This window comes from Eulemur rufifrons, chromosome 24 (assembly GCF_041146395.1).
Source record: "Eulemur rufifrons isolate Redbay chromosome 24, OSU_ERuf_1, whole genome shotgun sequence".
NCBI lineage: Eukaryota > Metazoa > Chordata > Mammalia > Primates > Lemuridae > Eulemur > Eulemur rufifrons.
The window spans coordinates 30,323,153-30,347,867 of NC_091006.1; the positions used below are offsets into that span (position 1 = coordinate 30,323,153).

Consider the following 24,715-nt stretch of genomic DNA (forward strand, 5'->3'; position numbering starts at 1 on the left):
TTCAACATGCCATTGCTGGCTTCGAAGATCTGGAGGTGTCCTGTATGTGCAAGGACCAAGGAGCTGTCCAGCAGCATCCAACAGGAAAACAGCAACCTCAGTCCTACAACCACAAGGGACTGAATTCTGCCAACAACCTGAATGACCTCAGAACACTACAGATTTTACTGAGGGCCAAGGAGACACCAGTTCCTTTCGCTTGACATTGTATCTTCTCTCCCCTCTCTTGAATACCTCATTCCCAAGTCACTTTTCCTATAGTAAGAAAGCCACGGGAACTTCCCCGCTCCTGAAGACCTTGACATTCATGCCAATCGCCATCTCTACTGATTCATCACGTGGCTTCCAGGATCCAAGGTCAAGTAACATGAGGACAAAAATGTCACCTTTGAACCTTGGGGGAAACCTAAAAATGTGATTTCTCAATAAGGCATAGGAATCTGTACAAATGACCCTAAAGAATGCCACTCAACAAGAATCAGAAAGAAGGGGGACTTAAAGTTTTCCAGGGTCCCCTCTACTCTGGCACATCAACATTTCTCTTTAAAAGCAAGAATGTTATTAAACATTAATGCTCATAAGAAGGCACTACTGAAGGAGGCGGCTTGGCATTAAGGAATTTGCATCCGAAGCTTGATAACTATAGACCGTGACAATATTGGAATTAGCTTGTTATTCAATTAAGAGACTGACACATCAGCAAGGTAACTTCACTGCAGGAGCAGATAAAGCAACATCTATGTCATTCGTGTCTTAGTGGATCTTTTTTTGAAAAGTGACTCCTTAGCATCAGTGAAAGGGATGTTGTTATTTTAATGCCTTAACAAGCTTTAAAAAGAAAACTAACATTGGTGAAAAGAACGTTGTTGCTCAACATGTTAACATCCCAGCCGATCTTCTCTTCAGAAGGGAGGGAATCAATGCTTTCAGCGTAAACATCCTCACAAACTTTCAAAGACACCCAAGACACCCCCCCCCCACTCCGTGGGCACACAGCTTTATCCACAGTTGAGTCTGTGACTGAACCACTGAAAATATTTTATTCATCCTGATTTGATGTTCTCCCAGGTCTTTTACAATGATGAGGAGACAGTTTTTATTTTTTATTTTTCTACTTTGCCAAGGTGAATTACGGAATCGGGCAACTGAGAGATTAATATGGGACCCTGCATCATTTACCGCCAAATGATCATATCGCTTCCTCCATAACAAAAGAAGGATGAAGCCTAATTATGGAATAACCCAAAGACATTTTTTTCCTACTTGTTGTCACAAAAAAGAAACGCTCTGTAATTTATTTTATAGGGGAATGTAAATGTAAAAGTCTGTGCTAATTCAAAGTTAAAGTGGAAGATAATGAATTTTTAAGGCAGGAAATGAAGCTCTTTGAGGTTTAATGGCCTCTCATGATATATACAGTATAGTCAGGATTAGAGTTTAAAATCTAAATATTCTTTGCAACTGTATATTTGGAAGTTGGCTATTATTCAGTGACCTCAAATCTTCCTGATGTGAAAGGCAGTCAAATAACAGAGCAGAAGACAAGACAGACCACGAAAAACCATCTTCCTTGATGATCCCTGAGAGTTCTTCGGCTATGTCTGTATCCCTGATGACTTAGGATCAGGGCTAATGGATGCTCCAGTGTCACCTAGCTTTAAATGACCTCTAGGGAGTCCTTCACGTTCTGTGTCTCTAATATTGAATTTTATAGGCTATTAATGCCTTTTCAGTTATATCATTAGCTATTTTCCCTGCATGGCAGTAGCTCTTTTAAGAGAGGAGATACAGAATACTGATAAGAAATCAGTTACTGTCCTTTATTACACAATGAGATTTTATCATTGAGGGACTTTACATATACGGAGAGGACAGATATCAAGGACTTTCTCTCAGTCAAACGCTCTGCAGTGCCTCTAAAACAATGTGACGTGATTGCGAGGGAGCCCCCCTTCCCTCTCCAGAACTGGCTGGTAAAGGGCAGTCCTGACCGGTAAAGAACAAGTCCGAAGTCAAGCTTGTCCTCTTCCCCCAACACAAACCAGCTGGAGCAGCAGCTTTCACCCAGTCTCCCCGGGGAGAAATACTGAGACTTTTCTTGATTTTCTTTCAGAGTCAGTTACTCCACAAGACTGCACATTTTACTACTCTAAGATCTCTCGTCCATTCCCTCCCTCTACTTAGGATGACCATATGTCCCTGTTGTCTCAATTTATGCCTATTGTCCCAGCCTAATTGTGAACAGTGCCCTCTTTTTACTCACAAAAAGTGTCCAGGTCTGGACAACAAATGATGCAATCTCTACCTCCATTCCCGTTGCCACAGCTGACCGCAAAGTCTCACTGAGTTCCGCCCGGATAGCAGTAGTCATTGGCAGTAGTAGCAGCCAAATGATCTTCCCTTTTGTCCACTTACTTTTAACATTTTTTAACTGAACACCAATTCCGTACCAGATGCAACATTAGCATGAGGCTGTCCTTGTAGGGCCATGCCGTTTGCATCCTGCACAAGGGCACCCAGCCCCGGGACCCGAGCGAGGCTGTAATTCACCCCTCCCTCCACCTGCACCTTTGTGCAGGCTGAGTCCACTTGCTTGTCAAATCTTGAACCCTTTGGGCTGCATCTGCGCAGTGGGGGTGCTTTTCTCTAATCCCCATGAAGGCACTGCATAGGCAAATAGTAGCCCCTGCATTGTGGAAACTACATTCCTCCTTCAAATCCAACCCTGTACTGATCCGTTCCCTCTTACTTCCGCAATGGCCCTCCTACCTGATCTTTCCGTTCCCCTGCATCTCAGGATCCTGAGGAGGAGAATCACTGGAGCCCAGGAGTTTGAGGTTGCAGTGAGCTATAATGATGCCACTGCACTCTAGCCATGGTGACAGAGCAAGACTCTGTCTCAAAAAAAAAAAAAAAAAAGAATCAGAAACATGTAAAAAAAAATTACAAACCATGACCAAGTGGGATTTATCTCAGGAATGCAAGTGTGGCTTAACATTCAAAAATCAATTAATGGACTTCACCATATCAACAAGATAAAATATATCTTCATTAATCATCTCAATAGATGCAGAAAAGGCATTTGAAAAAATTCAACACCAATTCGTGATAATAACTCAACAAATGGAGAACAGAAAGGAATTTCCTCAATGAGATAAGACCATCTGTGAAAAGTCTACAGCTAACATCATACTTAAATGGTGAAAGACCAGATGAATAACTTTCCCTCGAAGGTCAAGACCAAGACAAAGATGTCCACTCTCACCACTTCTATTCAACCTTATACCAGAGGCTTCTAACCAGGGCAATTAAGCAAGGAAAAGAAATAAAAGGCACCAAATTAAACAAGAAGAAGTAAAACTATCTCTATTTGCTGACAACATAATCCTATCTCCACACTCATCTCTACCATCTCACTAAAGCTGAACAGGTGACAGTATCTTCATTCTTGGAAGGAAAGAGTTGTTAAATTTCTCTTTAAAGCCTCCGTTTTCCTGCCCTTTCTCCTTTCTCTGAATAACCACATCTCTTTCTGTTTTCAAGTCCTGCAGCTTGACTAGTGCTCTCACAAAGCCCAGGTTCCCCCTTCATGGGAACCAGAACCCCACTGGCTTTCTTTGGTTGCTGGGCAGGGAGGACTCCCCAGAGGGGACTCTGCTGTCCCTCATGCTTGTGTTCTCACTGCTGGCTCTGCTGCAGGGCTTTAACACCCTGCGAGGGACAGCCCTTAGTGGCACAGCCGCTGTCAGTGCCCACCCACACACCCTACACACGCACACACACGCACACACACGCACACACAATTTGTAGAGCCTGAAGGCTCCACATGGCTGCAGGGATAAGCCCCTTTACTGACTGTCTTCCCTGCGTCCTGACCTGGCCTTTCAGGTAAACTGCTTGCACTGAAATCCTCGTCTCGGGTCAGGGTCAGCTTCTGGAGAACCTAAAACCATGATACATAGTCATAGTAGATAGAATGTGGAATCAACTTAGTGGATCTCGACCAGCCAATTAATAAAACAGAAATAGAATAGAATAGGAAACAGGGCACTCTCTGCATTTGTTTCCATTTGGGATCATTTACTGGGTCCTGTAAACTGTATCTCTTACTGTGGGACAAAGGCAAAAATATTTAGGAAAACTCTGCTTTAAAGACTTTTCATTGTTTTTTTAAACAATTGTCATGTCAACATATGACCTTTAAAAAAAAAACGGTGCTACTTTTCTAGAATATGCTAAAGAAAGGCCAAAAAGCAGTGCTAGGTTTTCTGGATCGGAGGGTGTTTGTTTTCTCCCCAATTTTGTGTGCAATTTTTAGGTGCTTAAGTGGCACGTCCACCAAGGAGCTGGGCTCCCTGCTGCCCTCAGCTCCGCTCCGCTCCCCGGAGAGGTCTGAGGGGCTCCAACACAACCCGAAACAACGCCCAGCTCTCCACGGACTGAAACTTGGCTCGGCACAAGAAAGCACAGGGTTTCGTTTAATGCCACAGAGGGAGTCGGGAGCGCAGGCAGTTATGAGGTTCCAAAAAGAGAAGCGGTTGGCAATGATCTGTCGTTTCAGCCTGCCACCCAAGATCACAGCGGGCCTGTGGCCAGCGGGTACGCAAAATCCACACGTGGGATGGGGGGGTGTTAAGCCGTTCTCAAAAGAGCTTCCCAAACCACAGAGCAATCACTACTCAGGTGTCCCAGGCCCAAAGAGAATTTAATAAATTAAACACTGGGTTGTCTCAAAGTCGTTGTGGTTGTTGAGAAGGACAAATGTCTGGGCTGGGAAAGGCGCGAAATCAGAGGGTGAAAGAGCCGCTCTCTCTGCCTGGCGATCCCCGCCGGGCTGAGGTTGGGACAGGGGGAGGCCGGGAACAAGGGACTGAGCAGGAGCGGAGGAGGGGGGGTGCGCAGGACCAGCACCAGCAAAGCCGAGCGCCCCCGGCCGATGCCAGCGCCCGCCGGCTCCCCACCCCACCGCGCCGGCCCCGAGGGCCCGGTAGGGGCAGCGCGGGCGGGGCGGCTGCGCTCTCGCCGCCCCGGGGTGTGGTTCCCGCGGCCCGGCCGGGCGCGGAGGCGGGTTTAAGGAGGTGGCCGGCCGGCCCCGGTTCACTCGCGCTCACACCGCCGCCACCGCGCCCCGCTATGGAGCGGCCGCCGCTGCGCGCCCTGCTCCTCGGCGCCGCCGGGCTGCTGCTCCTGCTCCTGCCCCTCTCCTCTTCCTCCTCTTCGGACGCGTGCGGCCCCTGCGAGCCGGCCGCCTGCCCGCCCCTGCCCCCGCGGGGCTGCCCGCTGGGCGAGACCCGCGACGCGTGCGGCTGCTGCCCGGTGTGCGCCCGCGGCGAGGGCGAGCCGTGCGGGGGCGGCGGCGCCGGCAGGGGACACTGCGCGCCGGGCATGGAGTGCGTGAAGAGCCGCAAGAGGCGGAAGGGTAAAGCCGGGGCAGCAGCCGGCGGCCCGGTGGTGAGCGGCGTGTGCGTGTGCAAGAGCCGCTACCCGGTGTGCGGCAGCGACGGCACCACCTACTCCAGCGGCTGCCAGCTGCGCGCCGCCAGCCTGCGGGCCGAGAGCCGTGGGGAGAAGGCCATCACCCAGGTCAGCAAGGGCACCTGCGAGCAAGGTGGGCACGAGCGCTTCCCTCGCCAACCCCGCCCGGCTCGCCCCGCGCTGGTCCCCGCGACTCCCCTCGCGGGCGTCCCGGGCGCCGGGTGGGAGGGGGGAGTTGGCAGCTGCGGGGAGCGGGGGGCGACGCCTCCCGTCTCTTTTTTGGTGGTTTTATTTTGAGAATTCGGTGCGTGCGCCAAGAAAGTGACAACTCGCAGGGCCGGGTGTATATATAGAAAAGATTTTCCGAGACCTCAGACTTCCCGGTCCCCAAAGCTCGCCCAGCTCGCGCTAACAGCTGGCAAGTCGATTCGCAAGAGCTGGGAGCCCAGAGATGTCATTTTCTCGTCATTCTTTCTTGGCTTGGGTGTATAGAGAGAGGAGACGTCAAGAGATGGGGAAAGGAGTTTAACAAGGAAATACAAAGTAACGCTTTTAGAGGAAAAAAGTTGTTTGTCCCACTTTAATTGGCTGATTATAAGAATTTTTTAATCAGATTTCATGGTTTCTAAATAAAATAATCCACTTACTGGAAATTACAGATTCTCAGTAATCAAACTAGCCAATTATCTGTGGGCAAAATAAAATACAAACTCTTTGAAGAATGTTTTTATGATGCAGTTTATGTTGTGAACATTAATACCATTTTGTTTTTCCTAAGTATTCCTTTTTTTTTTTTTTTTTTTTTTTTTTGCGTAATTTGTCCCCAGGATGCAGTGCTCAGCAGGAATGCCTTTGAGATTATGTTTGATCGTTTATTTTATTCCAAACAAGCCCAAGCTTGCCATAAATGAAACAGGAAAATAAATGAAGTCTGGACTTGAAAAAAAAAAAACAGAGAAATTTTAACTCTAAAGCGTGAAGTAACATTTTCCATCAGCAGTAGTTTCAAGGGAAAGTTAGAAATCCAGTGTTGGCAGCTCCTCTCCTGGTCCCAGCCAAGGTAGAAAGGGGAGAGGAGGTAGTTCTACTGAGATGACAGAAGCTGTTGCTGCTTTAACACAGTTCATACTTTCTCTAGAATTTCCAAATAATAATTCTTTCCTTAGAGCTTTTCCAGAAGCCCACATGCTAATAGGTTGCATGTCACCAATCTTGAAGTTCGCTTTTGAAAGCCTTAAAGCATTTAACTCCCTGTTAGCTATTTATAGTATCATCACTTTAAACTTAGAAAATGACAGCCTTAAAAATCTGTATATATTTCCAAGAGAAACAGTCATTTGTTCCTTTGGATCGCATTTGTCAGTCACATGATTAAAAGGGAAATGTGCCTTGTTTACAAATTTGTTCCAAATATTGAGATTTTCATATAAACATTCCAATGGGGAATTTTCCCCAGGGTCTTTCAAAAATGACAGGTACTTGCCTTAGCAGAGCAGAAGGTTAGCTCAGTGATTGTTCATTCAAGTGTTGTCATCTTCTAGCCTATAGGTAGTTTTATCCCTTTTTCTCTACTGCTACTTATATCTCTAAACACACACACACAGAGTACAATTATAAAATACTAGACTGATAGTCATTATAGAACCAGTTTCGTGACCTCATGACCACACACACCCAGCCCTTCGGTACCTCTCCAGACTGCAAACCCCTTGAGAGTACAGGGCTGGCTTTTCTTTATGTTTGGGAAAATGTTAGGAAAAATAGCATCTAAAACTGGAAACCTTAACATAAATTAGCCTTTTCTTCCCAGCTTAAATTAAGATATGTGGGGACTGATGCCTGAGACCATTTATAGGAGAATGCCAAAGACAGCAGAAGAGAATGTGAGGTCCTTCCAACAGCAGTACTTTGCCATAGCAGAGACATACAGGATGAAAATCAGGTCCTCTAATGTATTTCTCCTGACTCCTGGATATGTTTTGACAATTAGAGAAGCAAACTGGACAGCGTGCCATTGACTTCTGTACCATTTGGATGTATCATTAAATCTCACCATTGAAAAACAACATGGTGCTTCTTTATTCCAGTTCTTGATTATATGTTTTGTTTATGGTCGTTTAAATCTGAGCTCCTTGGCAATCTCATTTCAGCCACTCTGGTCCGATTGGGTACCATCCCCTCTTCTCCCTCAGAATGGAATCAAAATGTTATTCTCAAGGGCCTCCCTTCTTAGTACCTTTAGGACAAAGTCCAAACTACGTAGCAGGGCATATGAGGGTCTTCTCTATAGAACTCCATTCTGCTATTCTGACCTCTTCTCTTTAACCCCCTTTATGCTCCAGCCATAATGAGTGTCTGCTATTCACATTTCAACACATCATATTTCTTCATGCCTCCATGCCTTTGCTGGTGCCTTCTGCTTGGAATGTCTTCCCACCTCGACACGCACCACAATCACGCCCTCCCTCACTTAACCTTTTCCACCCTTTGAACTAGCCTTCACTGTAAGGGTCAGCTGTGCCCCTTTCTCTGTGAAGCATTCAAGTGCAGGTGTCTTTTTCATAAAATGACGACTTTTCATTTGGGTAAATACCCAGTAGTGGGATTGCTGGATCAAATGGTAGGTCAACTTTTAGTTCTTTGAGGAATCTCCATACTGTTTTCCACAGAGGTGGTACAAATTTGCAGTCCCACCAACAATGTATAAGTTTTCCTTTCTCTCTGCATCCCACACCAACATCTATTGTTTTGGGGCTGTTTAATAGAAGCCATTCTGACTGGGGTAAGGTGATACCTCATTGTGGTTTTAATTTGCATTTCCCTGATGAATAGTGAGATTGAGCATTTTTCCATATGTTTATTGGCCATTTGTCTATCTTCTTTTCAAAAGCTTCTGTTCAGGTCTTTTGCCCACTTTTTAATTGGGTCGTTTGATTTTTTTTATTGCTGATTTGCTTGAGTTTTTTGTAGATTCTGGTTATTAACCCTTTATGGGGAGAATATTTTCTCCCATTCTGTAGGTTGTCTGTTTGCTCGGTTGATTATTTCCTTAGCTGTGCAGAAGCTTTTTAATTTAATCAAGTTCCATTTATTTATTTATTTTTGTTGTTGCTGTGATTGCCATTGGGGTCTTTTTCATAAATTCTTTGCCTAGGCCAATACCTAGAAAAGTTTTTCCAACATTTTTTTCTAGAATTCTTATGGTTTCATGCCCTACATTTAAATCTTTTATCCATCTTGAATTAATTTTTGTGAATGGTGAGAGACATGGATCCTGTTTCATTCTTCTGCATGTGGCTATTCAATTTTCCCAGCACCATTTATTGAACAGGGCTTCTTTTCCCCAGTGTATATTGTTGTCTGCTTTGTCAAAAATTAGTTGGCTGTATGTGGATAGTTTTATACCTGGGTTCTGTTCTATTTCATTGGTCTATATCTCTATTTTTGTGCCAATAGTATGCTGTCTTGGTTACTATATACTTGGTTACTATAGTGTAGTTTGAAGTCTGATAATGTGATGCCTCCAGATTTGTTTTTTTTTTTTTTTTTTTGCTTAGGATTGCTTTGGTTATTCCGGCTCTTTTCTGGTTCCAAATGAAGCATAGAATTATTTTTTCCAGATCTGTGAAATATGACGTTGGTATTTTGATGGGGATTGCATTGAATCTGTAAATCACTTTGGGTAGTATGTACATTTTAGCAATGTTGATTCTACCAATCCATGAACATGATGTTTTTCCATTTGTTTGTGTCATCTGCGATTTCTTTCATCCATGTTTTGTGGTTCTCTTTGTAGAGATCTTCACCTCCTTGGTTAAGAATATTCCTAGGTATTTTATTTTCTTTGTAGCTATTGTGAATGGTATTGAGTCTTTGATTTGACTCTCAGCTTGACTGTTGTTGGTGTATAGGAATGCTACTGATTTGTGTACATTGAGTTTGTAACCTGAGACTTTGCTGAATTTATTTATCAATTCCAGGAGTCTCTGTAACTGCCTAGTTACTCAAAAAGAAAAAAAAAAAATTCCAGGAGTCTCTTGGTGGAGTCTTTGGGGTTTTCTATATATAAGATCAGTTGATTACTTTATCCAGTTTTAATCACTGCATTGTAGGAAAGATTTGAAAAACTGAAGACACTTTAGAAAAGAAAATGGGCAACCTTGAAGAAGGGTCTTAAAGGATTTAAGATTCTTTCAGAGGAAAGTAATCCAAAGAACAAGTTAATGTTTCTTCGTAGTTTGGGAATTCGTTATTAAATGAAAGGTGCCTGACCAACTGTTCTTCAGTTCTTCAAGAGATAGAATTAAAAGGCCTGGAATTACATAGCCACAAGGCACATTTAGATGAAACACCAGGAAGAACTTTCCAGTAAAAACTGTTGAGTACTATACCATGTTCGTGTGGGAGTCAGGAGAATCTCTTTAGAAGAACTGGGAAGTAACCTCAGTGAAGAGGGGCACCGTCTGGGAGAGGCTTTTATAATTTTTAAATCTTTTACACTGTACAGCTCTGAGAAGCAACGATGAAGCTGAGCAGGCATTTATTGACATCCTGAAATATGATTTCCATCCTGTCCCTAGAGCTTGCCCTCAGGGTCCACTGTAGACTTGCCTTCTACAAGAAACTACCTTATAAGGCTCTTTTTCAGATGGTTGAATGACAGAACACCCTTGGATAGAGTCCAAGGCCGGCGCCTTCTAAATTCCTCCCCACAGGGGATAAGATTATGGTGCTTCCTTCACCTCAGGCTACCCCGCAAGTGATCTGACCTCATCTGTGTTTTTAATTGTTAAGACAAATAACATCTTGTTTTTAGTAACTGTCTAAAAGGGAACCCTAATGATTGTCAAAAGAACTTTTAAGCCAGGGAATAAATATGTGAGCATTACTTGTTTTTGGAATTTAAAAGTGGCACCATTAGAAAGCTCTGAGATGGAAGGAAACAGGTGTATGTAAATTAATGAGCGTGCTTACTTTAGGCAATTTTAAAGATTTCCCAGTGAGTCCTTTACTCTTTATGAGTGGGGGTGGGGGACTAGAAATGTCCAAGGAAAGCTTCCCCACGCCTGTTCTATGTGGATTTTCCAGGTACATCAAGACCGTCCCTCCCCCTGCTAGGCCTCCAAGAGAAGAAGTGCGGAGGTCAGGGGAAAAAAGCCAGGTTGATAATGTGGGCGGAAAAAATGTCTGGTTTTTTAATTTAAAATTGATGTGTTAAATAATTGAACTCTATTTTGTTCCAAGTTGGATTAATGGCAAAATGATGTGGCCCTTTGAAAAAGCTAATTTGTTGAATTGCCTTTACCATTTTATGGAGGAAAGCAAGGTAAGGTTAATTAGAAACAGCTGGAGCTGACAATGAGCACCCCCCCCCCCACACACACACACACACTCACCCCCACTCTCACTTCCCACCCCCAACCCTTCAGTGTGTCCACCAGGCAGAGGGTGACCAAGAGACAGCAGTCCAGGAAATGTGGGCGGCAGGTGGGGCACTGGTCCAGAAGCAGCCAGAGTTGCTGAGAAGTTTTGTGTCTAGAAAATTAGAAAGGTTCAAACCAGGTGAAAGAGACCTAGGAACCCACTGTTGACAAAGCCCCATTCACGAGCTCTACAGTTCCTTACAGTAAGAGCACCGGCAAGGCCAAGGACAAGCCCACGTGTTCAAAGTAGAGTCGGCCACTACGAAAAAGCAGCACCCTCAGAACGTCAGCATCTATATGGTACATGAAGGTACAATTTAGTCTGCCTGCTTCACAGGATTATTGAGAGGGTCAAACTGTATAGCGGATGCGAATGCGCTGTATAACCTGTACGGTACCAAATAGCTGTGAAGAATTATTACTAAGTAGACTGTAAACTTGGGGCTGAGGACTGTCTCTACCTCTTGCCTTGCAGTGAGTGATGATAACTGATGTTTGTGTAGCACTTGACAGCAGCAGTTCCCGGCCTCTTTGGCACCAGGGACCAGTTTCATGGGAGACAATTTTTCCACAAATCAGGTGGGGGTGGGGAGCAGGGATGGTTTCAGGATGACTCATTTATTGTGCAGTCAAACCTCTCTGTTAATGATAACCTGTGTTTGCAGCCGCTCCCCAGTGCCAGCATCACCGCCTCAGCTCCCCCTCAGATCATCGGGCATTGGACTCTCATAAGGAGCACAACCTAGGTCCCTCGCATGTGCAGTTTACAGTAGGGTTCATGCCCCAGTGAGAATCTAATGCCACCGCTGATCTGACAGGAGGCGGAGCTCAGGCGGTGATGCCAGCCATGGAGAGTGGCTGTACATACAGATGAAGCTTCACTTTCTCTCCGACCGGTGATGCCAGCCATAGAGAGTGGCTGTACATACAGATGAAGCTTCACTTTCTCTCCCACCGCTCACGTCTTGCTGTGCGGCCCGGTTCCTAACAGGCCACGGACTGGTACTGTCAGAGTTGCATTGGCTTTTTGTGGTACGTGTGGCAGGCCTTCTAGCAAATGTCAGATTATATAATAATACATTCAGTGAAAGACGGTATTTCTTAAATGCATGAATATCTCCAAGGCTACTCGAGTTGGTGTGATTTTCTTCATACAGATTCCAGAGACCAGGTGTTGACCTTGACTCCTGACCCCAGCACTGTTCTACCATCAATTTTCCTGGCTTGAATAATACTATTTACCCCACATCTAAGCTATGGTTCATTGTAGGGCTACTCTCTTTTAGGAATTAAGGCATATTTTTTGTCAGCCAGATGACAACTTGGAGAAGAAGGAAAATTCATGCAGGGGTTTGAGAACTCAATTAAACATAATCCATTTTGACTTTCAGAAAGGGAAAACGGGTGCTTTAATATTCTTACAGGAAGAGAGGCAGCTAGCTGACTCCTATCACCCTGTTCTTTCATGTTGTTTTCCTTGAGGAAGGGATGCCTCCTGCTTCTACAGAGGCTTGTCTTTTTCCCTCAGCGAGAAAGGCTCAAAGGCATTTACATCACCGAAGATTAGCTGGCCAGCAGGCAAGTGGTTGCATTGGAGAAGCTTTAGATCTGACATCTGTTCTGCTTTTTTCTGGCCTAACCCCAAGCAAGGGAGAAAAATTTATCAAGAAATAGATCTCCTGGAACATTCAGAAGATTTTGAAAGAGACCACACAGAAATGAGGCTTCAGGAATTTGTCAGGGTAGCCCAAGCCTGCGGGATGCAAAGCCTGCTCCTTCTCCGTGGGAGCTTTCAGAATTTTCTGCTCGGGGAACAGAAACCCAAAAGCGAATTTCAATAGCAGCTGCAGCAATTACCCTGCACCCCTGGCTTCCAAAGGACCCCCCTCAGGAAGCCACAGCGCGTTTGATGGAGACTAAAATGCTTACCCAGCAGCACTCTCTGAGTAGAGAAGGCGAGGCCAGGATCCACGCAGCGTGGACGCTTATTAGAGATGCGTGGCCCAGCTGGGGAGGGCAGGCCGGGGCAGAGATCAAAATGCTGCCAGAGATTTGACAGGCCAGGGCTTCGGAGCCAGAGGCCCCTCTCTGCTCAGGTGTGTCTCAGATCAGAGCCTCAGAGCAGGAGGGAGAAGTTGATCTGACTTCTGCACCACCCAGGCTTTGGTTCACTAGACGGTACCTGGCAGGGCAGGGTGGGCCTGTTCAGGACCCAGTCGTGATGTGCAAAGTGAGCAGCTAGCCGGTCTCTCATTCCCACCTCCTGATGTGCTCTCATCTGAGGCTGGTTTCTTTTCACCTATCTGCCTGGCCTATTATTGCAGGCTGCCCCTCCTTACTGTCTAACAGAGCTCAAAGAAATGTCGTATTCTTTCCACACTCCTCCTCCCTGCCACCCCGAGCAACCCTTTCGTAGTTACAGAGTATCGAGTAGCAACCTGATAAATGGTGAGTTCTGCTCAATCCGCTCCCCCTAACGCCATGTCCAGACTCATGAGCCACACCTGACATTCCCCCGCAGGCCTGAATAGGCAGACACTTGGCACGCTGCCTCTGAAAGGCAGCCGACTCAGTCCACATCATCCGGCAGAGAAGGTCAGCCCTTCTTTTCTTGACACTCCCTTGGGGTGAAATTTTTTGAGATGTCTTAGGATCCTAATCCACTCCATACATCAGCCCCAGGCATTTCGCCCCTCTCAGGACAAGCCCAAGGTTAGGGGAGATAGCGACAACCCCAAGGTGACTATGGGCTTGGTGGGTCTCCAGGGCTGACCCCAGGCCCGTCCCTACCAGTTGCTTTCACCTCTCTGTGCTGGGTCAGCCAAGACCGGCTGGTACATGGGAGGAAATACAGCAGAGTGGTTAAGGAAGTGAACTTTGGAGTCTGACCACCTGGGTCAAATCCCCACTATGCCACTTAACTATTATATGACACTAACCTCCTTCATTTATAATTTTCTTATCTGCAAAACAGGCATAATAACAATACTTTTTGTTGAATGGTTCATGAGAGGGAAAAAAAGTTTGAAGTATTGGCCCTCAAGAGCAATGTGAACCAGAAGCACAGAGTTTGGCAGAAAAAGAGTATAATTAGTGTCCATTAGGTATACATTGGGTATTATCTTTGGCTGTTAGAGTCTTATTGGTGGAAATAATAAAAGGTTTGGCTGCATTTTATGTGTCTCTTCTTTGGCTTACACACATAGCCTCAGCTTAGCAGGAACTCGTTTAAAAAATCAAAACATTCCACTATAAACAGGCATACTTAAACCCAGGAAGGTGCCTGCTTAGGTTGGTTCTTTGTATCTATCTGAGAGGCGATAAGGTCCACCTCCCCGCGTGGGGTGGAGAGCAAAGACATGAAGGTGTGAAGAAGAGGTTCAAGAAGCTGAATAACTTTTCCGATCCACCAGCATCAGCAATTTTGAGTGAAACTGCAGAACGCCGGGACGACCAACTCTCTATGCCGTGCACTCCATCACCTGCTAAAGCGGTGGCTCTCCACCTCGGCCGTACATAGGAATCACCCCGGGAGCTTTACAAAATGCTGATGCCTGAGTTCCACTCCAGGATTCTGATTTAATTGGTTTGGATGTGACCTGGGCAGCAGGACTTTTTAAAACTTTCCAGATGAGTTAATGTCCAACCCTGGTTCAGAACCATTGTTCCAAAAAGAGTTCAAGTCGCTCTGGGGATGCCTCCTTCCCTTGGTATCATTATGGTAATGGCGGGCCAATTTGGGCTCAGTTTATCCAGGAGCTAGTGTTTTGCAACAGGAGGACTTTTCAGAATACCTAGTAGACCGCAGGAAGTGGAAGCCCCAGAAAACATGGTCACTCAGTACAGTGCCGGCATCGTGGGTGGTTTGGCTACTTCTTGTCTCCCTGGCTATTTCACTGCTCTTGTCTGAATCAGGCAAAATGGAAATGTGTCAGTATTGCTGAGATTTTTTTTTAAAGTTTGGGTATCACAATATGTTAAGAAAAGTATTCACCTAAAGCTACATGAGTCAATCTTTCGATTATTTCACTAGAACATACATTCCATGAGCCCAGTGCTTTTTATCTGTTTTGTTCACTGTTGAATCCGCAGTGTCTAAACAGTCCTTGGGGGGTGGTAGGTACTCAACACATACTTGTTGAGTCAATGGATGAATAATTAAGAGTGGGTTGATTATGTGCCCTGTTGGAAAGGTGAACCTTCACACTGAGGGAAGCCCACCTCTCTCTAGCACCTCTCTGGAACCTTTAGTACAGAGAGGTGGCTGTCCTCGGCTTATAGGTCCCTCAACCTAGAGGAGAATCTCTTGTCACTTGGCTAAGACCTTCCTGCTTGGCATCTTTTCACATTGCCCCTTACACTTACTTTCTACTCTCACAAAAACTCTGAGACTAGGAACAACGTTCCATTCAATTTTATCATCTCCCCCCTGATCATTTCCCAGGCTATGACATTCTACCTTAGCCACTGGCTGTGTGACCTTGGGAAACTTACTTAACTTCTCTGAGCATCAGTTTTCTCACCTGTAAAATGAAGATACTCCCTACCTCACAAGGTGGTTGTGAGAATTACATGAGTTAATGTATTTTAAATGCTTAGCACAGTGTTTGGCCCATAATTGGCCTTCAATAAAGGTTAATTCTGGTTCTACTTCCCCTTTCAGTTAAACAACAGCAGAATGGCCGGGCACAGTGGCTCACGCCTATAATCCTAGCACTCTGGGAGGCCGAGGCACGAGGATCATTTGAGCTCAGGAGTTTGAGACCAGCCTGAGCAAGAGCAAGACCCCATCTCTACTAAAAAAATAGAAAGAAATTAGCTGGACAACTAAATATATATACATATATATATATATATATATATATATATATATAAAATCAGCCGGGCATGGTGGCGCATGCCTGTAGTCCCAGCTACTCAGGAGGCTGAGGCAGAAGAATTGCTTAAGCCCAGGAGTTTGAGGTTGCTGTGAGTTAGGCTGACGCCACGGCACTCTAGCCCGGGCAATAGCGGGAGACTCCGTCTCAAAAAAAAAAAAAAAAAAAAAAGAACACCTTAAAATAAATTCTAAAAAGAATTTGCATTTCATGTTATGCTTTTCACACCAAGTTGTGGCCAAAGTTTGGGGTCAGTTTGCCCTGTTTCATACCACATGCAAAACAAATTCAAGATGGATTAGGACTCCAAATGAAAAAAAAAAAAAAACATTTTTTAATAAAAAACTAATTCAAGATGGATTAAAGGAGTAATTGCAAAAAAGTTAAACTAATAAAATAGAGCTATTCTGAGAACCCAGAAACCATAAGGGAAAAAATTAACAGACTCAGCCACATTAAAATTTTAAGCTTATTATTCATTCATCTATTGACGAAATAATTGTTTTTATTGAGAACATACTGTGTGCCGGGCACAGTTCCTGCTACTGAGCATACAGCAGTGTACTAAACAGCCACCATCATGGCCCTCGTGAGCTTACATGACATGATGGCAACCCAAACCATACACAAAATGGAAAGACAATGACAGCCTGGAGAAATTATTTGCAAAATATATGATAAAAGAGAAAGTATCTATAATATACAAGAGCTCATATAGGTTAATAAATAACGCAATAGGAAAAAGGGCAAAAGTTATAAACAGTCCTCTGGGCTTGGAGGACAGTCTTTTCTCCCAGGTCGTTGAGACTTTTGGAGGGGGTATGGGACTAGGGCTGGGTGTCACACAAACCCTTCCTGCTAGGCTGATGCCCTCTTCCCTGGAGGGGTTTTTAGAGGTGCCTCGTCTGCCTCAGCCTAACCTCTTTGGGGACAGGGGTGGGGGTATTGTCATTCAAGGCCTTTTTTGTCTGTCCCCCTGCTGGAGGTGTCCTGTCCCTCCCAGCAATCTCTCCACCTTTGCAAGGAAAGACTGGACAGAAGTCCTGCAGCTCTTGAGTAATGATGAATGCCCACCTGTGGGGTTATGTCCCATACTTTGAGGCCGTCTCTTCTCCCTCACCACCGCGCAGGATCACGTTAGCAGTTCAGGCTGTTGTGTGGCCTTGAGGCAGCTTCCCTGACACCAAGACCCTTAGAGACCCTTGAAGACAGGCCTCTTTCAAGTGCTCACAGAGGGAGAGAGAAAGAGGTGAGAGCTGGCTGTCTGGGGGAGGGTAGCACAGGGGCCATTTGTTTTTTAGTGGTTTTGGGATTTGGGATATAATATAATCAGATCATTAATGATCCAGGGAGCGGTGGGAAAAGCAAGGAGGGCAGATCCTTGAAATGGCTGAGTCTCATGGAATTCAGGACACTGTCAGTTGCTGGATGCAGGGTTATTTTCTGAGACGTCCAGAGAGGGAAAACGAAGCTGCCAATCACAGTCTTGCTACCCTATTGGCTGGCTGAGGCACCCTGACTTCGTGGAGGGGTTATATGAGACTTGATGAAATGTGGAACCCGCCCCCTGCACTCCCCAAAGCTTATTAACCCCTTAACTGTATCCCCGGGTTGGGAAGTGGGGGTGTGCGTGGGAGATGCCTGGGCTGTCTTTGCTATGTGTAAATAGGGCCACTGGATCTTTATTTTTGATTAATTGGTTCTGATTTTTTTGGTTTGTTTTTTAAGGAACTGCAATGAACAAATGTTAGGATACCTGATGCCAAATAAAGATGTTGTATTTGTTTTTTAAAAAAAAGTTACAAATGGTGAATTAAAAGAAGAGCAACTACAAATGGCCAATAAATGTGAAGAGCTGCTCCACCTCACAAATAGTCTCCAAAATGCAATTAGAACAACAATAACCAACAGTGTTTCCCCCTTCAACTTGGCCTAAGTTTTGAAAATCCCAAACTCCCACTGCTAGGAAACACATGAGGAAATGAGCACCCTCATGCACTGTTGCCAAGACCAAGAATTCCTAACAAGCTTTTTGAGAGTAATCTAGGAGTATCTGTTAAAATTAAACATTCTCATACCCCTTGACCCAGCAATCTCATTTCTGGGAACCTGTCCTACAGAAACAAAAGTACTAATACATAAGGACATATGTGTAAGCATATTTGTTGTATCATAGTTTATATATAGAAAAAAATTGAAACATCCTGAATGTTCTTAAAGAGCTAAACCCATGTTATGGAACATTTTGCAGCTATTGAAAAAGTTTGATCAACGGGTATTAACCTAAGAAGGTTAATACATAATATATTGGTTATTTTTTGAAAAAAGGCAGTTTAAGCCAGGTGTGGTGGTGCATGCCTACAGTCTCAGCTACTCAGGAGGCGGAGGTAGGAGGTATGAAATTTTTCCTTAAAAAAAGAAAATGGAAGACTATGTATACATATAGGTTATTGAGGGTTAGGATTATCATGGGGTTAAAGCAGACAATTTGCTCTCTTTTTGTATACTTGCATATTATTTAAATTGTTACAATGTGCATGTACTTTTGTATTTTTTTAAATATCAACAAAATATTTTAAAAGACTATTGTACCATTACATCATAGGTATTCCTCATATAATGTGATCATATAATGCGACGTGATCAAATCTGCTAACAATGTAAAAATGTGAAGGTATTATCTTTCCCTTTTTGTAATAACCAAAAATTTAATTAAAATTCAAAGTATAGACTCATAGATCTAGAATGATTCTGGAGGGATATTTTAGTTCACCATTTACCTTCCCCTGCCCGCTCCCCTATATCATCTCAGTCTAAGAGACTTCAAACATGACAGCTCTAGGTTGTGGGGTATCAGAAGGGCTCTCTCAGACCACAATTTGGGACCCACACTGGTCAAGAGAGGAAAATTCCAGAGCATCCTTTGCAAACTCAGACTCTGATTCCAGAATGTCTTTTTGTAACTGATATCCTTTGAGCTGAAGCTTACACCTATTTCTTCCACTTAAGATATAGAGACAAAAAATCAGAAAGGATTCTTGACCCCAAAAGGACCTCCTCGATCACTACTATTCAACCTTCCCATTTTCTTTTTTTTTTTTTTTTTTTCTTTTCTTTTTGTTTTTATTTCAGCATATTATGGTGGTACAAAAGTTTAGGTTATGTATATTGCCCTTGCCCCACCTCCCATTTTAGACATGAAAAAACTGAGGACTGAGTAAAAATCCTGAGAACTGGTATCAAAACCCACTTGCCCTTCCTGCCAGTCAGTGCACTTTCTGTTGCTCTAGTCCTGCCTTTGTCTCTCACACACGCACCAGCATCACCTAGCTGCTTCTGCACACAGTGCCTTTCACCCAAAGTCTATTGGATGCAAACTACTCACATAAAAGCCCAAGCGTGAACTAATTTATCAATGTCCAAGGACCAGGAAGGCAAAATGATTTGCTTACGTTGCCAAACTAGGAGCATTTCACAGCCAAGATCAAACTCTGAAGAGTCCCTTATTTTGTGCTGAGGACCTAGAACCTCCACTTTTCCCTCTCTGGATCTGAGCTCCATGCTGGGGGCTTTGTTTTAAAATCAAGGCCCCACAGGATTAGAGCTAAGAGGACTTTTCTTTTTTCGTACATATTCAAAACTGAAGCCCCGCCACCATCAGGAAACTCAAGTTCTTTGCTCAGCTTCTGCTCGTGTTTGGGCCAAGTGAAAATCCCTGGGTGGTAGTTGATGCTTCCAGCACCAAATGGTTTCTGCACGAGGTCCAAGCATTCCTCCTGGCCTCACAGGAGGGTCACCCCGCACACCAAGAAGGATGTGACTAATAAAGAATGTGACTTCAGAGACTCTTCAAGTCCAGACAACTTCTGATAAACACTTAAACAGGGGTCAGGAATGTTTTCCTTTTTAAGGGGAAAATATGTGGTCTATGGTGTGAGTGGGAGGGGTTGGAGGGGGATAAATCTAAACATTAGCTTCCTCCCGTCATAATTCTTAAGCATTTGAGCAGTCATTTTTAATACCCTAACAGGCTTTCATACTTAGAACCCATAGCTGGGGATGGGCCAAAGAAGAGGAATAGGCTCTGTGAAAAATGGGCAATTCTAAAGCAATTACCCAGTAAGTTTTAAACTAACATTGGGCCATTGAGGGCGGGTTCCCTGGGCCCCACCCTGAGGCCAGGAATGTTCCAGACGGTATCCCCTCAAGGCCCACTTTCAGTACCCAGGTTGGGATCCTCACTTCCTGCGCTGACAAAAGGGGGAAGCTCTGTGGAGGAAGTGGGTGTTGACTTCCGGGAGAGGAAAGGTGAGAAGGACCAGATGGCATCTCTCCGCGTGCTCAGCACCCCCTAGGATTCCGGGAACACCGGCCTGGGACAGGGAGGAGGGGTTGACGAGCGAGAGGCGGGTAGACCTCCCCTTTGCAGGGGAAAGGGAAGCAACAGAGTTTGTGTGACCCGGAGTGCGTTCATTGGTGGTGCAGAGCACCCTCCTCCCCAGTGGCTGATCGGTTTGTCTGCTGACTTGTCCTCGGGGGGCGGGGCTATGGGTAAGATGACATTCTCCCCAGTCAATTCTAAATAAAAAGTAAGAAAAGTAAACTCAGCAAGCTCCTTGTAAATGAGAAGAGGAGGGTTCAGTACTGGAAGAAAAGGTTCTGGTATCAACTTTAGTAAAACTCTTGGTGTGTCTGCAGCCAACGCTCTTCAGCTGTTTCAGCCCTTACCCCTGTAGCCCGGGGCACTCAGGACAAATGTGGGTAGAAGGCAGGACAGTCAACTCCCACCTTTGAACCTTGGGCAGGTGGAGAAATGATCCCACTTTGAAATCGTAAGTATTCCCATGCTCAGTTTTAGACGTTTCCTGCTTTTCTGAGATAAAGTACATTATTTTGGAAACCGAGTCTTCAGAAAGTACATTCCCTTGTTTGTTGGTTCATCCCCTTGTTTGTTGGTTCATTCATTCTCGTGGGCATCCGTTCAGATGCTCACGGTGCAGTATGGTTGGCCCTGTGGGGTGGAAAGGGCCTGGCAGTGGGCCAGGACTCAGAACACCGGGAATCATGATCAAGGTGGAAGTTCTGGAGTCAAACTCACCCTGCAACCTTGCTCTGCCCTGCTGAGCGCCATCAGTCCCATTTAACTTCTCAAAGCCTCGACTCCTCATCTATACAATGGGCTGATAAGCATAGCCGCCTCGCTGGATTCTTGCCAGGATTACCTGAGATAATACATGGAAGAGCTTGTGCTGTGCCAGGCCTATAGTGTAAGCTCAGTCAATGCTGGTAGAGGCAGTGTTAGTGGTGGTGGTGAGGGTAATGGTCATTTTTATTATTATTTTATTATTTATTATTATTAGTGAGACAAATGGCATCAGAGTGGTGGGAATAACACAGTTAGATGTAAGGGGAGGAGGGGAGATTGCTGGACAGAAGATGCCTGCAAAGGTTTCTTATAGAACTTGACTTCCTAGCTTTCTTCTTCCCTTGAGCTCTCATTATTTTTTTTTTTTCATTACATCTTAGTGGAGAAATTGGGAAATTCCTTTCCCTTCACATTTCATTTTCTGTTGCATTCCTCAAGAGTGAAGCTTCTGTACAGAATTCAACTGAAGGCTACAGCCAGGCATTTGCATTGGCCTTGGAGTACCAGGGTAATGATACTGCCAGTTATTTAAGTTTTTAAAGTGTGCCTGCCTTGGAGAACCTCTGCAAGGAGGACCACGTTAATGTGTAACGTGGAGATAAGCAAGGCACTGTTCTTTTTTCTCTTTTTTCTCATGGCTGTTCAACTGGAAAACTGAAATGGTTTTATTTGCATCTCATCCAGAAGTGTTGAGAGGTGAGGAATAAAGGGCTTTCACTAATGAAGTACACGGGGATGTGAATTTTCACAACACAAAATGCAAGAAATCACCTGCAATTTGTTTTCTTTTTTAAAAAAAACAAACATGGAAATCATGACAATGTCAATTTTGCTTGAAGAAATGATGGTATTTAACAAGAAGACAGCAAAGAGAAATCCTCTGAGTTGAGCCAAATAGATGTGTGCTGCTTTTGTAGATGGAATAAATGATCCCTACTTGCGTAGACAGCAAGGTCATTCTTCTCACCCTAAATGGAAGGCATTAATTATCTCGGTGCTGAATGACCAGGGTCAGGACAAGAAGAAACAAGCAACTGCAGCAGGAGGCAATGCGTTGAGCCACGAGGATTGGGGACCCTGTGGACAGGAGCCAGCTCTACACAGGTGGCAGCTCCCTGGTTGGCAGGAGCAGGTGGTGGAGCTGGTCCTCTTGAGCCCTGACAACTTTGCTGGGAACTTTCCATTGTTAGAGAAATCTCCTGGTTATTATCCAAGTGCATTTCTGAAATGCCTGACTGTGCTCGGGGCTCTGGGGGCTCTGGATTAGCCAGCCCTGCGTGGACTCAGTCTGCATTAAACACAAAGATCAAAGGAACGCGGTAGAGCCCATTTTTAAAAAAAAACCCTAAAGACACAAGTGAATAGGCAATGCATATTTATATTACTGGCCCATCAAGGGTAAGGTGTTTTGTGGAAACGAGGAAGAGAAATCTATAATCAGGTATGGAAGCTCTTAGAATTTAGAGCTAGAGGAACTGCCTTGAAGACTGAGAAGAGGAGATTGAAGTCAAACACTGGATCCTTTACCACTTTTCCATCGACTACACCAAGTAGTGTACTCGTAGAGTGGTTTGTTGAGGCAGAACTTTCGGTTGCCTATAAAGTGATATGGGATAGTGGTTAGGAGCCTGGGTTCCAGAACCACATTGCCTCGTTTTTAGTCCCAGCTCTACTTACAAGCCTTGTGACTCTGGGCAAGTTATGCAACCTTCCTGTGCCTCAGTTTTCTCCTCTGCAAAATGAGAGACAGCACCAACTTCACGGGGTTGTCCAGAGGGTTAAATCAGTTACACTTGTGAGTGCCCATACTTAGCAGTCAGTGAACGGGTATTGCTGTTGTTTTTGTTACAATGGCTGCAGGGGTGAGGGGGGAACCTTCCTAGCTTCTTGGCCTCACTGATGTCAGGGAGGCTCCAGGGGTAAATAATGAAGGTAGAGTGACAGATGGGAGCCAAGGGAAGGACTTCCAAAAACTGTTCCAGAGTGGTCCATGGTAGAGGCTTTATGGCATTGCTATTGTTTGCATTTCAAGTGAGAATGCCTCTGCATGTCGGTTTTAATAAAGACACCTGCTATGGATTGAATGTGTCCTCCCAAATTCCTGCATTGAAGCATTAATTCCCTGTGTGATGATTTTAGGAAGTGGAGCCTTTGGGAGGTGATTAGGTCATGAGGGTGGAGCCCTCATGAATGGGATTAGTACCCTTGTAAGAAGAAGAGAGATGATCTCTCTCTCCACCAAGTGAGGACACAGCAAGAAGGCAGCTATCTACCAGCCAAGAAATGGGCCTTCGCCAGAACCCTGCCATACTGGCACCCTGATCTTGGACTCTCCATCCTCCAGAACTGCAAGAAACAAATTTCAGTTGGTGAAGCCACCCAGTCCATGGTATTTGTTATAGCAGCCCAGGCTGATTAAGAGAAGATTCTTGGTATTCAAGATTTCTATATAATATTCCTAAATTCTCAGAGGTTCTAAAAATGAAGAGATGTTCCTTCTTTTCATGATAAGACCCATTTGTAACTATGTATGTAGTGAATCCATGTTACAAATAGACAAGGATGAGTGGAAGAGGAGATATTTAAAGTTGAACATTGAGATATTCAGGTGGCTCTTTTATGACCTACCTACTACATTATTCTGCCTTGTGTCCACCCTTTTTTTCAGATGTGAAAATTATTTGGACTTTATTTCTCTACTTGTCAAATTCTTTTTAGCTTTTTTAGCTGCTGTGTTGACCTGTTCTTTTCCTTGGAGGCATTTGGTTATTTTTAAAAAATGTTTTTGCTTCACTGAAGTTTAGTGTGCTTTTTATGGTTTTATGGTTACCTTGCAGAAATCTCATTAGAAAAGCACTTTAATATATTACTTGGCAACCAGACATCTGACAGTGTTCTAGTTCATTAATTAGGAAACCTCCCCAAGCTTAGAGGAATGGACATTCCTCTGTGAATGGGGAAGCTTTGATCACTCCTGCAGGGGCCAGGATTTATTTTAATCCTGTTTTAGGGGAGGAGAAGGTATCCTAAACCTGGTGAAATAAAAACGACACTGATTAAGAAAACAATGAAACGTTCTTGACAAAGAAATGCACTTCAGCTAATATTATTCTGTGGTATCTCCTGAGTCCTTTTAAGACAGAGCTAGTATTAGAAAACAGTGGCAAGAGGTTAGTTAAGCGGCCTCACCCCCATCACAGATGACACTGAACTGATCCTAATGAGGACAGACTTTTCAAAGCTATATTCATTTTACCATGAATAAATGGATTCAAGTCTTATTTGTGGGGTTTTTTTTACTTTTCAACTCTGAATTTGCAAACTATCAAATTCCTTCAAAGCCATGGTGTGCAGAGAAGGCTCTGAATAATAGGATTGCTTATTTTTAACGGAAGATGCCCTTCAGCAAAGCACTAGGCTTTGAAATGTGATCAGTCAAGGGTCCAATCGGCACAGATTTCCCCCCATGACGCTGTTTCTTGTTGAGCTCCAACCAGATTTAGTAACTCGTATAAAACACAGCTCTACCCTGAGGGCATTGAGTGCCTGCGAAGTAGATAATGCTGTATTGTTTTAACACAGATTTTGCCAAATGAAGTACAATTTAAATTCCTGAAGCATGACGGTACTTGGGTGCTGGTGGCTGTTTTTTATTTGGGAGCTGTATCTTTTTTCTTTTAATGGAGAGACTTAAAAGAAGCAAGCTGTCTGAAAAGGTATTTAAAAAGAGCTTGGTCCAAGGTCCTGGTGGTCTATTAAAAATAAATGAATACAAATTAAAAATAGAAAGAGCT

The 24,715-nt window shown here is 44.4% G+C and overlaps 1 protein-coding gene across 1 annotated transcript in view; it reads left to right on the forward strand.

The window, feature by feature from the left end:
* Positions 1–5,099: 5,099 nt before the first annotated feature.
* Positions 5,100–24,715, forward strand: part of IGFBP7 (insulin like growth factor binding protein 7) — a 52,031-nt gene continuing 32,415 nt past the window's right edge. The window contains exon 1 of the mRNA XM_069458466.1: positions 5,100–5,608. Coding sequence (XP_069314567.1) covers positions 5,134–5,608 — 475 coding nt within the window. The 5' untranslated portion in view covers positions 5,100–5,133. The remainder of the gene's footprint in view (positions 5,609–24,715) is intronic.